The 19,688-nt window shown below is 36.7% G+C and overlaps 1 protein-coding gene across 3 annotated transcripts in view; it reads left to right on the top strand.

Moving 5' to 3' along the window:
- The window catches only part of FANCC (FA complementation group C), an 88,111-nt gene that overhangs the window by 53,562 nt on the left and 14,861 nt on the right, over positions 1–19,688 (top strand). For all 3 annotated transcript variants that reach the window (XM_069777489.1, XM_069777488.1, XM_069777487.1), the window contains exons 5-10: positions 216–335; positions 1,112–1,176; positions 5,007–5,171; positions 8,167–8,323; positions 14,152–14,204; positions 17,019–17,115. In XM_069777489.1, the coding sequence (XP_069633590.1) occupies positions 216–335; positions 1,112–1,176; positions 5,007–5,171; positions 8,167–8,323; positions 14,152–14,204; positions 17,019–17,115 (657 nt within the window). The remainder of the gene's footprint in view (positions 1–215; positions 336–1,111; positions 1,177–5,006; positions 5,172–8,166; positions 8,324–14,151; positions 14,205–17,018; positions 17,116–19,688) is intronic.

Genomic DNA, 19,688 nt, shown 5'->3' with positions numbered 1-19,688 from the left:
TTGTGTGGTGTGTGAACCCACATTTGATTGTAGCAGCTGCAGCATTTTCCTTATGGATGATGGGAGCTGCCTGCTCTTCTGTGTTTGTGGTGTAAAATGGCCACAGCTGATCAAAAGATCTTACCCCAGATACAGTTCAATAGCAGTCAGTTCTTTTTAAACAGCATGTTATAGCCTAATACTTTTTTTATTGCCCTTCTGTTGATTTCTTACAGAGTTTGTTGTGCCATCTTCTTTCTTCTTCTAAGTGGGAAAGTAATGAAGCTGAAACCGGTACATTCATATCAACTCTTGGCTACACGTCAGCAGATTATTACTGTCACTTAGTTAAAAATGTAAGTATTTTGTGCAATTGGGAAATTGTTAATAATAAATCACCAGTTTATACGCACATACATGGAGCTTTCATTGTTATAAGGAGCATGGACTGAACTTTGTTTATCTTTTCTTACCTCAGTCACTTTTACAGCCTTTTAAGGGAAAAAATGAAGTGGGAGATCTCTGGACAAACAAGAAAATTTTTTATTAGATTACACTGTAATAGATGTTCATAAAAATAAAATTCCTGTTGCTGTTGTGTTATAACAAAAAAATGTCTGCCCTATCATTAATTTTTTTTCCCTGTGAATTTTAAATTATATATATTATTTTGTGTATTAGAATGTAACTTTTTGAATGTTTTATTTGACTGTGTGCATGGCATTTAAAATGGTAAATGAGGCCTAAATCTTGGGAAAAGTGTCTTTCACATTTAATATATAAAAATAATGGGAACAATATTTCATAACGTGTTGACTTAAATTAGAGAAAGCATATAAAAATTATTATTAGTGCTCTTCTGAAAGTTTTGCCTCAACTCTTGGGGAAGCAGAACTAAAATAAATAGCTGCTTAGTTTTCAAATGTGGAAGGTGTACAATGTGTTCAAAAAACATTTTGCAGCATAGTTTATTCAGTGATCTGGAGAGCTTTAGTTTGGCACCAATAATTAAAAAATCAGACTGAATGAACAAAGTTATTAACCTCTACAGTATGTCAGTCACACAGAGAACCATGCAACTAATGTGTGTAATTTATAATTTTATGTTATTTTATTTTATTTTATTTAACAGATGGTCTTTCCATTAGTAACAGAACTCAGAGGAAATCAGTTCAATGGACTTAACATTCAGGGGAGGTAGGTGTTATCTAAACATCATTTTGATATATTTTAGTTTGGATCATTCCAGTTCAGTGAGGACCTTTTTACAGCCTTGGGCAACTTAGCCTTCAGTTGGAAAGTTTTGGATATATACATAGGTAATTTCAGGTACAGACAAGCTTGCTAAGTTGTGTTTCATGTAAGAGTTTATACTTAGTCTGAGAGTCATAGAATGGTTTGGGTTGGAAGAGACCTTCAAAGGCCATCTAGTCCAACCCCACCACCATGGGCAGGGACACCTTCCACTAGACCAGGTTGCTCAAAGCCCCATCCTACCTGACCTTGAACAATTCTAGGGATGGGGCATCCACAGCCTCTCTGGGCAACCTCTTCCAGTGCCTCATTGTAAACCCTCATTGTAAAAAATTTCTTCCTTATGGCTAGTCTGAATCTACCCTCTTTCAGTTTAAAACCTTGTCCTGTCACTACAGGCCCTGGCAAAAGGTCTCTCTCTGTCTTTCTTGTAAGATGCCTTTATGTATTGAAAGACCGCAATGAGGCCTCCCCAGAGCCTTCTCTTCTCCAGGCTGAACAACCCCAACTCTCTCCGCCTTTCATGGTAAGAGAGGTATTACAGCCCTGTGATCGTTTTGTGGCCCTCCTCTGGACCCATTCCAACAGGTCCATGTCCTTCCTGTGCTAAGGACCCCAGAGCTGGACGCAGTACTCCAGATGAGGTCTTACGAGAGCAGAGTAGAGGGGCAGACTCGCCTCCCTTGACCTGCTGGCCATGCTCCTTTTGATGCAGCCCAGGATACGGTTGGCTTTCTGGGCTGTGAGTGCACATTGCTGGCTCATGACCATTTTTTCATCCACCAGTACCCTCAAGTCCTTCTCCACAGGGCTGCTCTCAATCCCTTCATCCCCCAGTCTGTACTGACACTGGGCATTGCCCTGACTCATGTGCAGGACCTTGCACTTGGCCTTGTTGAACCTCATAACCATAATGTTGGCTGCTATATGCATCCTTATAACCAAAGTTAACTAGCAGTTCCTATGAGAAAAAGCAAAAAAAAATTTCCAAAGAAATATTTTTCCCTGTTTGTGCAAGTGATAGTTTAATATAACAGAACAGTAGTTACTTTGCAGTTGTTATTAATGAAAAAATTTGTCCATGGTTATTTAAAGAACCTCTCATTTTCCTTCTATTAGGTCCTTGATCTGGTACCAAACAGTACTGTGGCAATACTGCATGTTTCATATGCAATTATTTTAAATGTACCCAAGCACATAGTACTTCCACCCTTTAACTGCCTCCTTGGCCTGGTTTTTGAAGGATGAAAGTCTGAGAAAGTGGGTGGGAAGGAAATTGCTATGTGCTCTGGCCAAATCTCCAATCCAAATTATCAGGAAATGCTAATAATCATCTTGCAACATTGTGTAGGCTGTTTCTACATGTCTAGGTATAGTCAGTCAGAATAATCACCTTCTTCATCCACACTACATAAATACAGTGAATTAAGCCAAAATCTGTGACCATAAAAAAGGGAATATATTTGCCTAATGCTCCTGCTGTCACTATTTTTTACATGGTCATGCCTTTTCACTGTGTAATTTGTGCCTTTCCACTGACCTTGAAATGCAGATCATAGTCTTTTCTCAATACTTTAAAAATTAACATATTTGAATACGTCAGTAGATCCTTTTGATTACCTGTAAATTAAGTGTATTCCAGCTAAAAAAACAAAAGCAAAAATAAGGATAGATATTTTTAATATAGACTATATACTCAAATTGTGTCTTCTGTTTTAAATGTATCACTCTCCTGCGCATTTTCCGAGCTTTATGACCTATTTAACACCATATAGCCTGTAAAGTTACAAGAAAGAGGAGGCTGATTGAAACATGTTCCTTGTATCATTAGCCAATAGCTTGGCTATTTTTCTCCCTTCCTTCTTGTATCTAGGTGTTTGTGTAAGGAAGAGTAAATGAGCTGAATTCATTTAGAGCTGACTTTAGTACTGAAATCATGGACATGGTTAATGAGGAGCATCACAAAGTTTCGTTCAATGTGGAAAACAAACACCCACATTTTATAAAGTAAGGTGAAGCAGACTTAGCTGAAAAGCTAATGAGACTGTTGGGAAGAGAAATACCTGGTTTCTAGGGGGAGAAAAGGAAAACTTTGAACTTAGGTGAATTTTTGAGCACAGAAGTTATGATATGGCTGTTTATTCAAGTTGCAGAGGCAAATGTAGGTTGCGGTTAGAGGTGTACGTTGCCTCATTTCTCCATTCAGTGATGCTTACAGCAACACAGATGACAACATCTGTGCAAATTCATTGCACACAGTGGAATGCACTGTGCAGTATTCTCCAAGAGCATATTTTGAAGATTATATAGAAGAAAATTGCCTTTGCAGGGTTTTTCTTCCAAAGTTAAGAGTAAAGTAAACTGCTAAAGTTTGCTAATCTAGGATACAGAATTAGAAACAGAATTTTGTAAAGGGGACTGATTTAAAGAATCTCAGGTCTGTGAAGATTACATATCTATATCCTGGAAAACACTACTGCACAATAAATACCAGCCCAACAACTATCATTTCTACAGAAACACTTCTCGTAGTAAAACTGTGTCTCAAAGTAATTCAGTGTAAAAACCTTAAACACATATTTGTTTAGGTACTTACTCAGAAATTTGAGTCTTTAAAAATGTGTCATGTTTTATTTCTCTCACTGTGGAAACCAGAATGGTATCCTGTGTCCACAAGTCATAGCACTTCTGTCACAGCATATGCAAGTGAGCATTAGGTGACATCTATTTGGGAGTAGCTTTAATACATGCGGGGCAATAGAGTTAGTTCTTACTCAGAGAAGCCGGTAGTGCAATTCCTGTCTCAGCTCTTCATAGACTGTACTGGTGGCTTCCCAAAGAAAACAGTTTTGGGTTCTTGCAAAGAATGCACCCCTTTTAGTGGACAAAGCCATCAGGAGAAACTTGCAGCAACTCAAGGAAGCCTTTTACAAACAATCTAGCACTTATTAATTTGCTAGAATTCAGTATTTTGGAGTTTTTGGTCTTCATAAACGTCTTCCTGTCAAAACTGCATCCAGAAAAATCTGCAGTTTCATGTGCTAGAAACTATATATACTCTGGGAAACTGGTGATTTCCTTTTTCAAATGTTATCTCTTACATTGTGTGCCATTTTCCTTTGTGTTTATGTTCCAAAGGTTCCATGTTTTGTTTACATTCCAGGTTCCACTGTCTTTAATCATTTCCAAGCATATAGTTTTAGCGAGCAGGTCAAGTGAGTGGTTTGTATATTAAGATCCACTTCAGATATTAAGATTCCTTCACTGTAGGTCTGTAAGCCAAGAATTTTTCAGCTGAGCACTTGAAGACAGCAGGATTGTATTGTTCGGTTCATAGAAGTTGTCTCTGTTGAGAGAACAACAGGAGGCCTTAAATGCAGCCAGGTGGTCTCTTGTGAGCATCTAGCAAACCTGCATGGGAGGTGTGAATCTACCTGTGCTTCGCTGATCCTGGGGAAGACAAAGCATTCCCTGCTAGGAGGGGTGAACACAACTGGCTGCACTTCGGAATTGGATTGATATCCCTCACGTGGTTAGCCTTGACCACTGAAATACCAAAATTTTCCCTGACTTCTTGTTAAGATTCTTCAGACAATATGTAGCAACATGTCAACAGTCATTCCAATAAATAATTTTTCTGCAGTTAGGTGTGCATCTCTTACATTTAACCTTCTGTAATTAATTTAATCTTTTTTTGCCTTATTAGTTTAGAAATTTGTTTTGAAAAAGTTTTGACTTTTCTGAAATATGAACTGTATTTATTTTTCCCTCAGAGTTTCAGCCAGTCGTGTGAATGCTGTGTCCCTTTTCTGTCTCCCTCTCATTACTTTGCCTGATCTAACTCCATTGCTGGAAACTCTCCTTCTTTACCATGGAGGTGCATCAAAAGAAATTCTCAGTTCAGAGTTTCTGGAGGCTGTGAATGAGGCCTTTCTAAAGTAAGTAGCATGATCTGTATGATTTTTATGGTTTTTTTTAATAAAGATTATTAATTCAATTAAATGTCTTTTCTCTGGGTTTGTATGGATGCACTGTACATCATCTGCAGTCTAGTAAAATATTTCCCTTGCAGCTGAGTAGCAGGGCTCAGGTTGTAGGGCGAAGCAGAATTTTATATTGCTGATGTTCAAATTGTGGCATAATAGCTTTAAATATTGTCTGGAACTTTGTCCCACGTTTTCTTTAAAATGGAGGTTAAAGTCTTCAACAGATTTTAGGAATTTTGTGAAAGATATGATCAGTTTTCATAGAAATGTTATTTACCTTTCCTGTAAGTGTATCAACATTCCTAACGATGTTTTGAGAGCAATCTTTATTTTTCTGTGCACAAGATAGATCCTTATGTTTGAGTGTTTTCATATTTCTCTTGTTTTTTTCTGTGAAATTGGTTTTTAAATTTTCCTGTTTTTCAGCAGATTATTTTTAATGAGTCTGAGAGGAGCAATTTGTGAAATATAACTTTGCCTGTTTTGCCACCACTAAAGCCACTCTTTTGATAAAATCAGTCTACGGATGAAAGCCAGCTGAATGAAGCTGAACATCAGCAAGATGGGCTGTGGCAGGGAAGAAAAGACGTCAGGGAAAGCACAGCCTACTTTTGGTTGAGAGTTGCTTTATTCAAGTTGTAGCTGAGGGACTGCATTATAAACATCTTTTTTGAATACTAGAAAAGGTTCTTTGTGAACACTTTACTTCAATTATCCATTTGTCTCCTTTTTAATAAAAGTTTTAATTGCTTCCTTTCTACTTAACATTGTAATTTCTAAATGTTCCAATGAAGATTGTTATATTGCTCCAGTGAGGGCTCCAGCAAAAATAAATAATTAATGGAATAGCACAATTACGAATTTCCACACATTACTAGAAGCTGAGGAAAACAAGCGAAAAAGGAATGTGAAGGACTGTAGTGAAAGATGTGTCCCAAAAAAGAGAGCGCTATCTTTCACTTGTCCATCTTTCGTGGCTTCAGACTGGACGCGTTCCACAACCAGTAGTGCGGTTTGGAAAACTATCAGAGCAAGTTCACAGGTTCAGCATGGGTGGTCTCTCCTGATGTCAGTAAGCTGATGGGCGGTCCACTATGACATACTTTTGCTGCCTCATAACATGAGTCTGAATCCTTTAGATGGTCATAAAAGGTTCTTCCGACTGAAGTAAATGTCCCTTTGCCAAACTTTTGAGCTACGTGTTTATCACAGTGAGCAAAAATAGTTCAGTTCATATGGCTCTTGACTAGGTGACTCTTGCAGGGCCCTTGACAGAAGTGTGTGGTTTCCCTGAGAGCAGATGTAGGCTCACACATGCTTTGCATGGTATACTCCTGGCCTGACACGGAAGCTCATGTGATCTTAACATAAATGTGATTGTATTTTACTTTTTTCCCCACTTTAACAATTGAATTCTGTGTTCCCTAACTTTGTTATTGTGTTCTGAACACTTGTTTTCCTTCTAAACACGGGTGAAGCCTGCTCCAGGAAATAGGATTACTAGATACTGAGACCTGCAGTGCTCCACAGAGCTCAGCGTTGTCCCAGTGGGACCATCTGCAAGTTCAGTCGCAGAAGGACAATGACTACGTGTTACTTCCTATATGTTTTTTAAATCTCAGAGTTGGAACACCTCTGTGTAAGCTTATTAGGTTTCTTTTCCTAGCATAATAGCTATAATATCTACACTATCTACCATGCTACCACAAAAACAACAAAAAAGAGGATTGTGGCAAAATTAAATAATCTCTTGTCATTCTTAATTTACTCTGATGTGCATATGTGCTTTAATAATGATAATTAAACAGCATCTTGAAATTGACCGTTGCTTTACAATTTTGAAATTTTATGTACTTTGATATTTTTATTGTCTATGGATGTACACTTTAAAATTAAGCTATTACATAGTTTTGAATGGAAAAAATACAGGTTTTTAATGGAAATCAGAATTCTGAAGGCTGATATTTAAATGAATGTATGGTAAAATACATACATTGAAAATAGATCCTAAAATGGTGTAAAATCTTATTTCTGCTGGTATTTTTCTTTTTTTTATCAGTAGTTTCAGTTTGCATATACTCTCCACACTAATTTTAGGGTTTTTAATCTTAACTTGATTTAAGACCAAGGCACGTATTTCTTGTTATTTGTAAAATTTTTTGGTTTTAGCCTTTTAATCTGCAACTGTCATGATGGCTGCGAAAATATTCCAGGATGTTTTGTGCTGTGGTATCTCTTCTTCTTGGGTGGTTACTTTAATATATTTTGATTTGTGCTGGTCCACACAAATTACAGTATTGTCTCAAAATAAACTGTGCCTTTTATTTCCTAGTGGTACAACTCTATACTTCAGCTGAGCTATAGCTGAAGGCTTTAGGTGAAAAGATTACCTTCTTAACCATTTATCTTTTAAAAGGCTCTGGTCAGTGTTGGTGGGCTGAAGACTAACCTACCTCTACCTCCTTTTTTTAAATTATTTTTTTAAGTTTCTCTTTAAAGACAGGTAATGCTTTGATTTAGCCAGCAGTAATATTATCCAGGACCTTCCTGCTTATCTGTCAGCTGCTGACACTTTCTGAGCAGAGCAGTCTGCAGGATGCAGTCTGGGTTTGAAAGAGTGCAAGTGTGGGGCAGGACCTTTCTCTAGAGAAGAAGGTACCTCCAGACTTAAACCTTCTGTTTCCATTTGCTGGGATCCATCATAACCAAATTTTTAGGTTTTAAAGGCATGTGGTAAGGTTTCATTTGTAGATAACAGTGATTCCCTGTTCTTTGCCATTATTATTTGATATTGAGCAGAGTACTGTAAACAAGATTTTCTCTCTTGCTGCAGGTTGGTCTTTGTGTATTCTTTTTCTGCAATGTGCTTTAAAAAAAAAAAAAAGTAGTACATTTTTGTCTTCCTTCCAGTTTCTCGGGGAAAACAGTATTTTTCTCTCTAAACCAGGAAGAAGATTTCCCTCCCTGAATCAGCTGTCTTCAGCCTCTGGCTTCGTCACTTACCAAGCCTTGAAAAAGCTACCTTATATCTTTTAGACCAGCTGGTTACCACTCAGTTCAATTCATTGGAAGAAGTGGCTTGTGTCATGAAAGACTCCTTACTGGTATGTGCAACATGTAGTCCATTTGATAGTGCTTGTTCATGCTCCAGAAGTGACAGAGAGTTTTCAAATACATCAGCATATTTGAGGCAAATGGCTGTCATGGCATATAACTTGCTAATGCAAAGACAAATTTGAGTCTTGCCAACATCACTAAATTTTTAGTTTTTACACTGAATTGTTGAAGAGAAAAAAGATTTTATCCAGTAATGAAGAATGGATGAAGAGAAGAGAATCTGACTGGTGGGGGTGCTGAGTACCTGCCTCTGTCTTAAAAAATTATAAACTTTGGCCAGGGAGGATTTGAATCTGCTTTTACTTCAATCTCTGTGCCCTTGGCAGTTTAGCAGTTTAAACAATTGAAATTCCTTTTAGATTATTTTATTATGGACTGCTTAGTTACTTGGTTTTGTTTGCAAACCTGAACAAAATTCTTAATACAAAACATTTGCTAAACTGTAATTAAAGTTTGTTTTCAAATGCTGTGTTATGCAGCGCACCAAGAATGTTTCCTATGAGAAAATGACTCAATACCTTTTGCAAAATAATGAGCTAGTTTGCAACACTAGATGTAAACTTAATTGTTAATTACAGTGTGAAATAGCATGTGTGCTATGTCCTTAAATTATGTATTTCATAAAATGGATAGAACTAAAAAATGGCACGTGGTATCTTATTTTCAGCCTACGAAACTGCTTACAGAGTATGTATTCTAGATAGGAAAAGAATGATACCTTTAAATAGTCTTCCTTTTTAATTGAATCTGCAAATTTCTATTTTAGGGACCCATTATAATACTTGCAAATCTCATAAGTGCTTGGCATCCACAGCACTTCATATGTCATCTGGGGATCTAGGTATTCCAGAAGACAAGGCTATATACAAAGCCTGCGCCTAATGTTTCTGTATCAGATACACTGTGAGTTGAATACAGTATAATATGGTGCCACATGTAGCTGAGGAAAAGAAGAATCTAGGTTATATATAAAAGGAAGTAAAATCTTTGTTTTAATTATTGGTTTATTACTGTTTATTAACAATGTTCGTATTTACCTTGTCTTCACATCCTGATTCCTGAAAAGAATGGAACATTAGTCTGCTAGCAGACTTAGGTTGTCCTTACTTGCCTCTGCTCCAAAGACTTTGTGCTTTCAAAATAAGATAGTCAAGGAGCGGGAAGACCAGTGCAGCAGCTTTGAATGCTGGTTTAGAGAGGACATCCTGTGGACAAGGAGCGCAATGAATGCAGGCATAAAGAGAGCAGCTGGAAGATGGATATTGCTGATTGATAGGCATTGGTAAGAGGGAGAGTGCATAAAATGGGAGATGGCATTCTGATTAAAAACAGGATGAGAAGCTTGAGAGAGGCAGTATAGAAGGAAAAGATTTGATCCAGAAATTGCATTCTACAACACCTCGTGATATTTTGTACAACTTGTACGTGGTACTATAAAGATACTTGTCTGACATTAGATCAGTCAGCACTTTGAATCCAACAGTATGATTAATTCAGCCTGCCTGAAAGATATTTGAATATTTATTTAGGAGTGTGAGTATGCAGTTTTTGGCAGCTGGATTATGGTATTTGTAGGATGTGACCTCTGTTTGCCTCATGGATATGGTAATAAAAAGTTGAATCATGAGACAAAACTTGATTGATACTTTTTTCTATGTCTAAGAAAACCTGTAGAGTACAAATAGGCAGAAATATGTTAGTGATTTGAGTATAGAATTTGATAAGAAGGAAATTTCAATCAGCTCTTTCGTAATTGCATTATCAGAGTCTTTTATCTAAATAAAAGACTTTGATACAGTAACCAAACTGTACATAAACCTCATAGAGATCTATCGTACCCAGATAGTTTAAACCACTGTACTTATGAAATATTTATTATCTTATATTTTAATTCCAAGAGTAATTGTAGTGTGATGGTCCACTAACTTGTGTTTTATATGGTATGCTATTAGCTTTGTGGTTTGGGGGCTAAACTGGAATTAATATTAGAAATTCTGTAATTATTCAGAAGTAATAAAAACCAGTGAAGTGACCATCACAAATGCTCTTTTAGCTTCTTCAGAATTTGGTGGGTGAGTGGATGTCTTCCTTTCTGAAGTAACTTTAAGGTTTGTATGTGTGTATTAACAGCTAAAGTTTAAATAAATACAGGTATTGGAATTTTATGCTTTACCAGAAATGCAGAGAGAGAGAGAGAGAGAGAGAGAGAGAGATAAACAGACTTTTAAAGCACATGTATGTAAAAAGAGATGTGAATGAATCAGTGTCAATTATAGTAAGTGTTCAGTTCTTAGATAGATTTGCAAAGTAGTTGTATTTCTTTCCGAGTTTTGCTGCAAGAAAAGTGCAAAAGGCTGAGAGGGCTTAAAATTTGTCGACATCTCCTTTATAAACCACCTATTATTGCTATGCTTTGTTTTTCCACTTGTCAGCTTTCCCAAGTCTAGCCCAGCATCGAAAATGTATTGCACTCTGCAGTTAAAGCTCTAGCTGTGGGGTGTCACTTGCTGTTATTTTTCCTGCAGCATTACAGTGCAAATACAGTTTTAGTGGGGGATATGGTGACTCTCGTATTGCCTGACAGGACACCAAGCCGGAGACTGCTCTGGTTCCCATGCCCTTGCACTGCCCTCTTGCTGTGCCTTACCCCCAGGTTTTGAGTCTAGCTGGATCCACACTCACCTTTCATTGGGAGCTGTGCCAATGAAACAGGCATTAACGAGGGAGAAAGGAGGAAGGATAGAGAGAGAAAATGAGAAGCTTTTTTTCTTGTTGCTGTACATTCCAGCTAAGTTACAATTAGTTCCCACAGTACTGCCTGTCTTCAAAACCTGTATTGTTAAGGTAAAATTTTTGAAATAGTGCACACTAATTTATTCATAATGTTGATGAATTCAGGAGCTTTTTAAACCTCTGTAAGAAGATGTTTTGTGCTTTCAAAATAAGTGTGTGCTTATTTTGAAAATAAAATACATTTGGCACTTGGTATAAGAAAAAATTAAGTGACATTTCCTATTTTTAATTGGTAAACATAAGACTCAGGAATACAGGTAAATATACAATTTAGAAATAGAGACAACATTTGAAATACAGCAGTGTAATAGTTTCTTAAAGCTAGGTGTGTTGAACTGTGGAGGTGGTGTGTCCAATTAATAGCATGTGAGTCTGAAAGTCAAGAGAACTGGTATTTGTGGTGTTATCACCTCAAATCTGTTGCTGTGTGATCTTGGGCACAATTTGTTTCCCTATGTTTACTCTTAGTTGCGGTTTTTACAGAGCATTCTATGGTGTGAATAAAACGCCGTATATAATTATTAGTCTGTTCGTCTTCGTGCCATTTACTTGCTTCCTGTAGATACAAATGTATTTTTCTTATTTCTTTATTCAGTTCTGTATTATAAATGAGTTGTTTAGGATTCTTCTTTCTGATAACACAGATATAAAAGTAGTGTAGTTCTATAGAACTTGTGTATGTAATACTTTATGTTACAGTGTGTTTTTCCTATTTTATTTCTTTCAAATATCCCAGTGGTTTTGTGTTTGGTTTTTTTTTCTGAAGAGGCACACATTCTTAAAATACGTAATCATAGTATCACACATGGAGCTCCAGTTCCCTGTGTTTGGATCTTTTTGGTTTAGTGTGTGTTGTGCTGTATGTATTGTGCATGTTTTAAAAGTGATGGAACAAGCTCCTGGTAGGCAGTATGTTTGGTTTTCTGAGCCTTCTGTGAAAAATATTGCATAGTCGCAGGCACGACTATCGAAATGTAAAATGCCTTTTTATTTTGAAAAAATAAGGAGATAATATCAACAACATGTAAACCCTGTGAGAATCCCTCCTGAAATTGATAATCCCTCCCAAACCCCTGAACTGCTGTGGGCCGCAGCAGAATTGTGCTGCCTGCTCTTGGTCCTTGCTACACATCAGGCACATCTTCAAATTGCCTTGGAGACTTTTGTGCTATGATAGCATTCTTACTCTGAGTGCTTGCAAATTAATTCAATGCCATCCATTGATCAAAATCTTGTGGAATTAGACTTACAGTGGGGTTTGGGGTTGAGGGGTTTTTTGTTTTCCCTTTTGAATACCAGTGATGAAATCCATATTGATTTCAGTAGTGTAGATTAAATACTAGGAGCTATTTATTAACTGTGGTTTCTTGTAGTGAGTACTGTAGACTGCTGCTGTCTGGCAGGAAAGGGTGGAGAGTCTTTCGTTGTTGCATACAGCCCATTTATTTTGGTCTTGTTCAAAAGAGCTATGATTTGATCTTGATATGTGTGGCAACGTGCTGATGGACCCTTTCTAGTTTATATTCTTAACCAACGGTGGGTTGGTACGTCATCACAGAAGTATGTGTGCAAAGGTTTGTAGGGTGTCTGAAAAGACCTTAGGGGGGAAAAAAAAAAAAAAAGAAAAAAGATGAACGTGTCTCTTTTGTCTCATCCAGCCAGTCTCTCTTCTCCTCTAGCAGTGGAAGTTTGGAGACCAGCCTTGCAACAAGCTGCATGCTGCTCTCCACGCGTCCACACAGCCGTCTGTAAATACTCTCGAACACTAGATGGCACACCTTCAACAGGACAAGTTAGCTACAGCCGCCTGACAAGGAGGAAGGGTGGTACAACGTGAAAATGAGGTGCCACCTAATACTTCCAGTATGGCAAAGACAGCTGTGAGAAACAAGGAGCCTTTCTACACTGTTTGTGTAAAAGGTTGTCTCTTTATTTTCTGAGGTTATCATACAAAGTCCTCATTCTGCCTGTGTGCAATTAAAAAGACAAAAAATTCTATCCTGCTTGGTACCTTTGAGCTTGAAACAAATGTATAAAACTTTTCTTTGGAATAGTGCGTCAGGCACTTAAAGCTGTTCCAGTAAATGCCATTTATAAACGCTATTCCTTGCGTGCATCCTGAAGTTTATAGAACGCATTTTATTAAACATGCATTATTCTAGATTGTCCAAGAGCTAAATTGTTATCAGCTCTTCAGGTGCTAACTTCAGAAACACAAAGCATGAAATTTCTTTTTTAACTTAGGCAAATACACTTTGCAGAATGTGTAAATAGTTTTTTATTCTTGGTGCTCTATAAAAGCCTAATAAATCTTAGAATTTAAGAATATACGATTAGAAAGTAGTGTGTTTAGTAGTGCATGTTTAATATATCTACCTTCTTAAAACAGTCTGTTGTGTGGTAGCATGATAAAAAGCTTCACTAGTTTAAAAAAAACCACCACATTTTGGTGCACTGAGATATTTAGCCTGTACTAACAACTCTGAAATTCACAGAGGAAGATAATACTGTGAAAAAAATGACTTGGACAAAAATGTGTACAGTAGTATTAAAGGCAAAGGTGATAATTTTAATTTCTGGAATTTAATTTTGAAGATGTTGCAAGAATCTCAAAGCACATCCAAAAGGGATTGTCTGTGAAGAGGAGAGAAAAGCTTTTTGTAAATCTGCTCCCTGTCTCTTGCCTCTAGCAACTGCATGCAACAACCTGTTCTTTCTATCTGTCTCCTTTAGTATATATAGTTATCATTGTCATAAACAGTTTGGGATCCCAGGTGTTTGCATTTATCAGCTGTTTAGCCCGCTTGGTATCACTGTGGATCTCCTTCATTGACTTTGACAAGTCATTTTGAAGAACCTAATCCTGAGAAAATCTGAGGGTTTAGTAAGAGTTGATCTGAGATTTACATTTTAATAATTGCAGTGTAATAACACCCTTGAGTTAAGCTGTAAATTATATGGTGGCAGTTGTTTGAGTTGTTTCTGATTAATGACTAATTTTCTTTCATTTGTTTATCAACAGCCACAAGCTGCAAGCCATCCTGCCATTTTCAGAATTGTTAATGAAATTTTCAAGTAAGTTTTGAAATTATAGTGGGAAGCGTTTCAAATGATCAGCTTAAACATTGAGGTTTTCATCATGAGACGAAGGAGTATTATAATCTGGGATGTACCATAATTTCAGGATGTCTTTTTCTTTACCTGTATGCCTTAGTGTCCCTTTCTGTGTAATATAATGCAAATAATGAAAAATGTTAAAAATCTTGTGAACTTTACATAAAAGTTACATTATAATAATAATTGATACAGTTGACTACCTTGTATTTTAGCCTTTAAAATTTATAAGTTATTCTGTACTTCAGTAGAGATTTGTGGTTGAAATATGATTTTGAGGTGAAAATTATAAATGCTGAAATGGCTTGGCCCATGCCAGCATCAAGATGGAATTTAGCTAAAACATTTGCACTTAACAGTGTAGCCTCTTTTACATTATGTTAATAGTCTTCAGGATTTATATCAGATATGCTCTCGATGGCATTAAAGTATTGATCTGCCTGTTAATAATGACTTTGGGTTAGAATGCATTATTTTGAAGCAATATATACTTCTTACCACATGGGGGCTTCCAGTCCTTTGTACTCAGTTTTCAGTGGCTTTTTCTCTTCACTTCACTTGACTTACTATTTTATCATTCCTTTTAAGTAGATCTGCTGCTGGGGTTATCAGTATTAAAGTTTCGATACAACAGTAATGTATTTAGTGAATAACATCCTTTGTTCATCAAGTGTTTTCCTTCTTAAGAAAAAAGGGCTCCCAGGTGTGCATGTTTGGGGGCATTTGTGTGTTTCTTTGCACGTTTAGGTTAGTGCAGGCACTAATAGAAGAGTCTTCGCTGTAGAAACTGTGTGTATGGTGAGAGTGGAACCACTTGGCAGCTATTGGCATGGCAGTCCTTTCCTTTGCTGTGGTCCAGTGTCTGAGCACAGCTAGCATTTTCTGAATAGTTGAGACCTACATAACTATTTTGCACTCTTTCCATTTGGTAGACAGTAGAAATGGATGAAATGCAGTTTCTTAGACAATGCAGGACTTTGTCCAGCAGGATGTTTCCTAATAAAACTTTGCACTTGTAATAATGTTCCAAATCGTCTTAGAAATTCATCGTGTTTTCCTGTTGCTCAGCCTACATTTCTGTTCCCTTGTTTGCTTTCAATTGTTTCTACTTAGTACGCTTGTTCCTCTACATTGTTGGTATTAAACCATTGATATATTTTAAAGTACTGTGTTTCAGGTCCTCTTGGTATTACGTGAAACTGTGTATGTTAGCTGGCTTTTGTAGACCAGTTGGTTTCTGCAGCTTTGTGTTCATTTTTGTTGTATTTCTCTGACATCCTTCCAACTATTATCAAGTGGTGTGCAGACATTAAGATGCTGTTCCAGATTTAGTCACATATGAGATTTTAGAGAGCTGCTGATAAAGAACTTGGACTTCATTGCTTGGAAATTGTGCTATGTTTCTACAGCTGGCACAAAATTCCTTTTATTTTGGGAGTTAATATTCTGTTAGAAGTACAGATCTAAGCATTGTGTCTCTTTCAGGAATAACTTTTCCTGCTATTTGCATGCTTTTTACTGAGGTTGATTGTGCTAAATTGTTTTATCTCAGGGATACGAACTTGTATACTTCCCAAGTGGAAACTTATTTTGTTGCTATGTGCGGCTATACAGAAGTCCATACACCTAGACTGTCCTGATTTTCTGTGTACTATTTCTTGTGTTTATATTAGTGATTATATTTGCTTGTAGTTTTGTGAAGTTTCTCTGTTACAGTAATATGTTAGCTGTTCTTATCTTTTAGATCATTACGGAAAGAATGAAACAATTCTGTAATAAAAAACTTATATCTAAAGGCAGCTTACTTTTGAACATATTTTCTCCTTACTATGATATGTCTTTCAAATAAGATAATGAAAATTACACTTTGTTGCCCATGTGTTTTTCTGCTCCATTTGCTCAAGGTTACATTATGCCCTATGGAAGGCCAGTTAAAGCATTCACTTTCCTGAACCTCCAGAGTGGATTTTATGATTTCACTGTTGAAAGCACATTGAAATGCATTGGTTCCTAATTAAATCTGTAGCAATTACTGATCTAAACTACGCCTTTGGTATACACTCATTTCTCTTTGTGCTGCTGATTCATTTCTTAGTGATCACTAAGGTGTCACAGCGATTGAACAGCAGCTGTATTATTTAATATTTAAGTTCAGTCTCCTTGTGTAGTTTTTTAAATATGTAACTTTTAAATTTGAGCAACAACTTTTGTTTGTTTCCCTGGCTCCAGTAGGAGTATTATATTTAACAGTCAAGATGTTGGGATTTTTTTCCTTCTTTTCCTCCAGGCACCATATCCCAGGAGATTGTACTAGATTATACTTTCTCTCTGATTTGAGATGGCCTATGGGATGCAGTCCCACAAAGCACTAAAGTATGCTTAACTGTAGGCATGTGAATAGTAGCTCTGAACCCAGTAAGTCTGTTCAGGTGCCAAATTTGCCTAATAAAGTTGTTGTAGTCTCTTTTTTAATTTTATACTTTTTTCCCCCTATTGGTAGGTTGAATTATGTGTGTCTGCATGTAGATGGTATATACTTACTAAATCTAGTTTATTTGTAGGAGTTGCATATGTTTTTTTAAAGTAAAAATAAAATTTTAAAAGCCTGCAAAGTTAGCATTTCTGTCAGTTTCCACACAGGCATAATGAGCTCAGACACAGCTTGAATCTACATTGTACAACAAATGTACCTTTTTTTTCTTCATTTCAGTTAACAGTGGTGTGACAGCCAGACTAATTATCTGATCTGTTGTAATCTAACTTTTCACTGCTTAGGAATGCACTGCTGGAAACTGATGGAACTCCAGAAGTTATGACCATAATACAGGTGTTTACACAGCTCTTCCTTCAGGCTCATCAGAATGAAAACAAGGTTAGTCAAGATCGATTTCTTAATGTTTCTTTTCAGTGAGAAGATATGAAATTTCATAAGAAAAGAACAATTGTACAGTTAAGAATGGTGACTGAATATAATGAGCTAAATAATAGCATCTCTCTAGAGCTGTTATATACATGCCAAAGTTCAGTTCAAACATTTTCACCTGTGAATACAATCATAGTGTAAAACCAATATGTAAGAGCAATTTACCTGACTTTACCCTGGAGTAATCCTGCAACCTGAACTGTGATTTTCAAAGGGGCAGTTCCCTGGTGCTGAAGTTTCTGCCTGTATAATGAACATGGTCATGATCATCCATTTTTGATAGAAAGGACGAAAAACTTTAGATGCATTTGTCTTTTGCAGTAGCAGGGTTTCTGATAATAAATGAAAAAGAGATAGTAACCCCATTCCCCCAAATAATAATAAGTAGGATACCAAATAGTCAGATTTGTCTGTTCAGAAGGTAGAAGACACAGAATACATACTGCTTTCAGTTTCTGGTCTTAAACAGTGGCCACTCTGAATTTTTTCTCAGTCTAAAGTTTCAAATTTCCCAGCCTAGTGACTCTTCTTCTGCACAGATTTTTATACAGGTCTTACTGAACTGAATTAAGTAGAATTACTTTTGCATGTATTAATTTAAACAAGAGCAGGATCAGTTTCTCATTTTTAAATTTCAGACTGGAGATATGAAAAAGTCTTGTTCATAGGTTGCAAACTTTTTTTCAGGTTCTCAAGTCACACTGTCATTTCACATCCTGACCTTTTTGTTTGGTTGTTTAACTCCAATTCATATGGTATAAGTTTGGAAAGTATCCTGTCATTTAATAGCTTTCACTTTAGACTTAAGAAGTTTTCCAGTTCCTTTGATTTTTGTGTCTTTTTGGGGAGATGGTAGTTAGGAAAATTTTGGGACTTCTTGGAACTTGTGACATACTAGCCTTTAATTAGCGGTGTGGCTGAATCTGTCTTCTAGCTTCAGGCAATATGAATTAGGGATGAAACTGCAGCTGTCTTGCTTAATATATAGGTGCTGTGCATGTTAATTTTATGCCACCCTGGCTGCATGGCAGCAGTGCACTGGGTAGCCCCAGGTGGAGGTGACTGGGTGGAGAATGCAAGTAAAGATTCCACACCCATCAGACACACAAGAGGTAATCTTTTCATGCAGGTGATGCATTTGTTTCAGGGTGGAAGCCCTTCACCTGCTGGCATTGTGACACAGACTATTGCCTGCTTTTTTGAAGTGGTTTTAAATGTTAAGTTTCCTCTATTTAACTTGTATACAGGTTAATTCATGGGGCTCTAATTAAGGTATTATCTTCAACATTAGAATTTAAAATCCCTTGTTTCACAGTTTACAAATCAACCATAACGTTAACTAACAGTTGGCATACAAAAAAGCAGGCACAGACTGCTTCCTAAACTTTGTTTAAATCTATCAGATTGTATTTTTTTGTCATAACGATATTACATATATTCATAAGGCACCCATCTTTGTTGTATCTGGATGCCCTTGACAGGACATAATGTGTTCCATTAGCATTTCACAAGAGGAATGGTAAAACCATTAATGACAGAGGATGAAGAGGGTTTTAGCTGGGTCATCTGAGACCTTAGGAATTTATAGTACAGGTAATTGAAAAAATGCTAGGCAAACAGATGTGTCCACAAGATTTTCAAAAGAACCAGGTCATGGCTGGCAGTTGCACAGATTTGCAAGGTAGGAGGAGAATGATTCTTTATTGCAGTGTGGCAGCTGTCAGAAATAGCTGTCTTTTTTTGTAACTTTGTCGACCGTTTAGAGAGAACAAGGTTTGGCAGAAAAAAAGCTGACGAGTGTGAAAGAACAGTGCTACAGGGTTTAGGAGTAGTATTGTTTCCTCTGTGCTTTGGGAGACTGAAAAATGTATAAATGGAACATGGGGTTTAAACCTACTTAGGAAAAAAGACCATTTATGTAGTCATAGAGTAAGAAATTTAAGAATGGGTGTATTAAGATCACTGTGGGATAATCCTTTCCATGTTTTGTACAAGCAGATTTTCTTCAAGTTTGTGATGGTAGTGAAAGCTGACCTAAAGATATTTGGGTCATGTTGCTTATAAATTTATGAACTTAAAGTCATGTTTTTATTTGATGGAAATTATAATTTTCTCTGGGATTGTTTTCCCTTGATCATTTCAGAATTGTCAGTGGTTTTCACCTGGGAATTTTGTTTTAAATAGCTGGATAAGTATTTTAAGCCAGTGCTCAACTTTTATTCCTGTTACACATCATGGCAATTATTATAACCAGCCACATCCAAACTCGTTCCACCTCTTTGTACCTTGTTTTGCACTTTGTGATGGCTTATGTAAGGAAATAGCTGCCTAAAAATACTGTGTTTGTATGATAGGAAGCAAACATTTTTTGCTTTGCTTAAACAGTATGCTGAAAACTGGTTTTCACTTACTTTACAATACTGTTTTCATATTTAACTCATGCTGTGGGTTGTCTTGGCTACTACTGACTGTGTCAAGGGCTGCCCTTTCATGGGGATTTTTGGTGCAAGCTAATTGGCTAC

This window comes from Haliaeetus albicilla, chromosome Z (genome assembly GCF_947461875.1).
Source record: "Haliaeetus albicilla chromosome Z, bHalAlb1.1, whole genome shotgun sequence".
Lineage (NCBI taxonomy): Eukaryota > Metazoa > Chordata > Aves > Accipitriformes > Accipitridae > Haliaeetus > Haliaeetus albicilla.
Note: the sequence above shows the minus strand (reverse complement) of the source record. Positions and strands in the feature narration are given on the sequence as shown.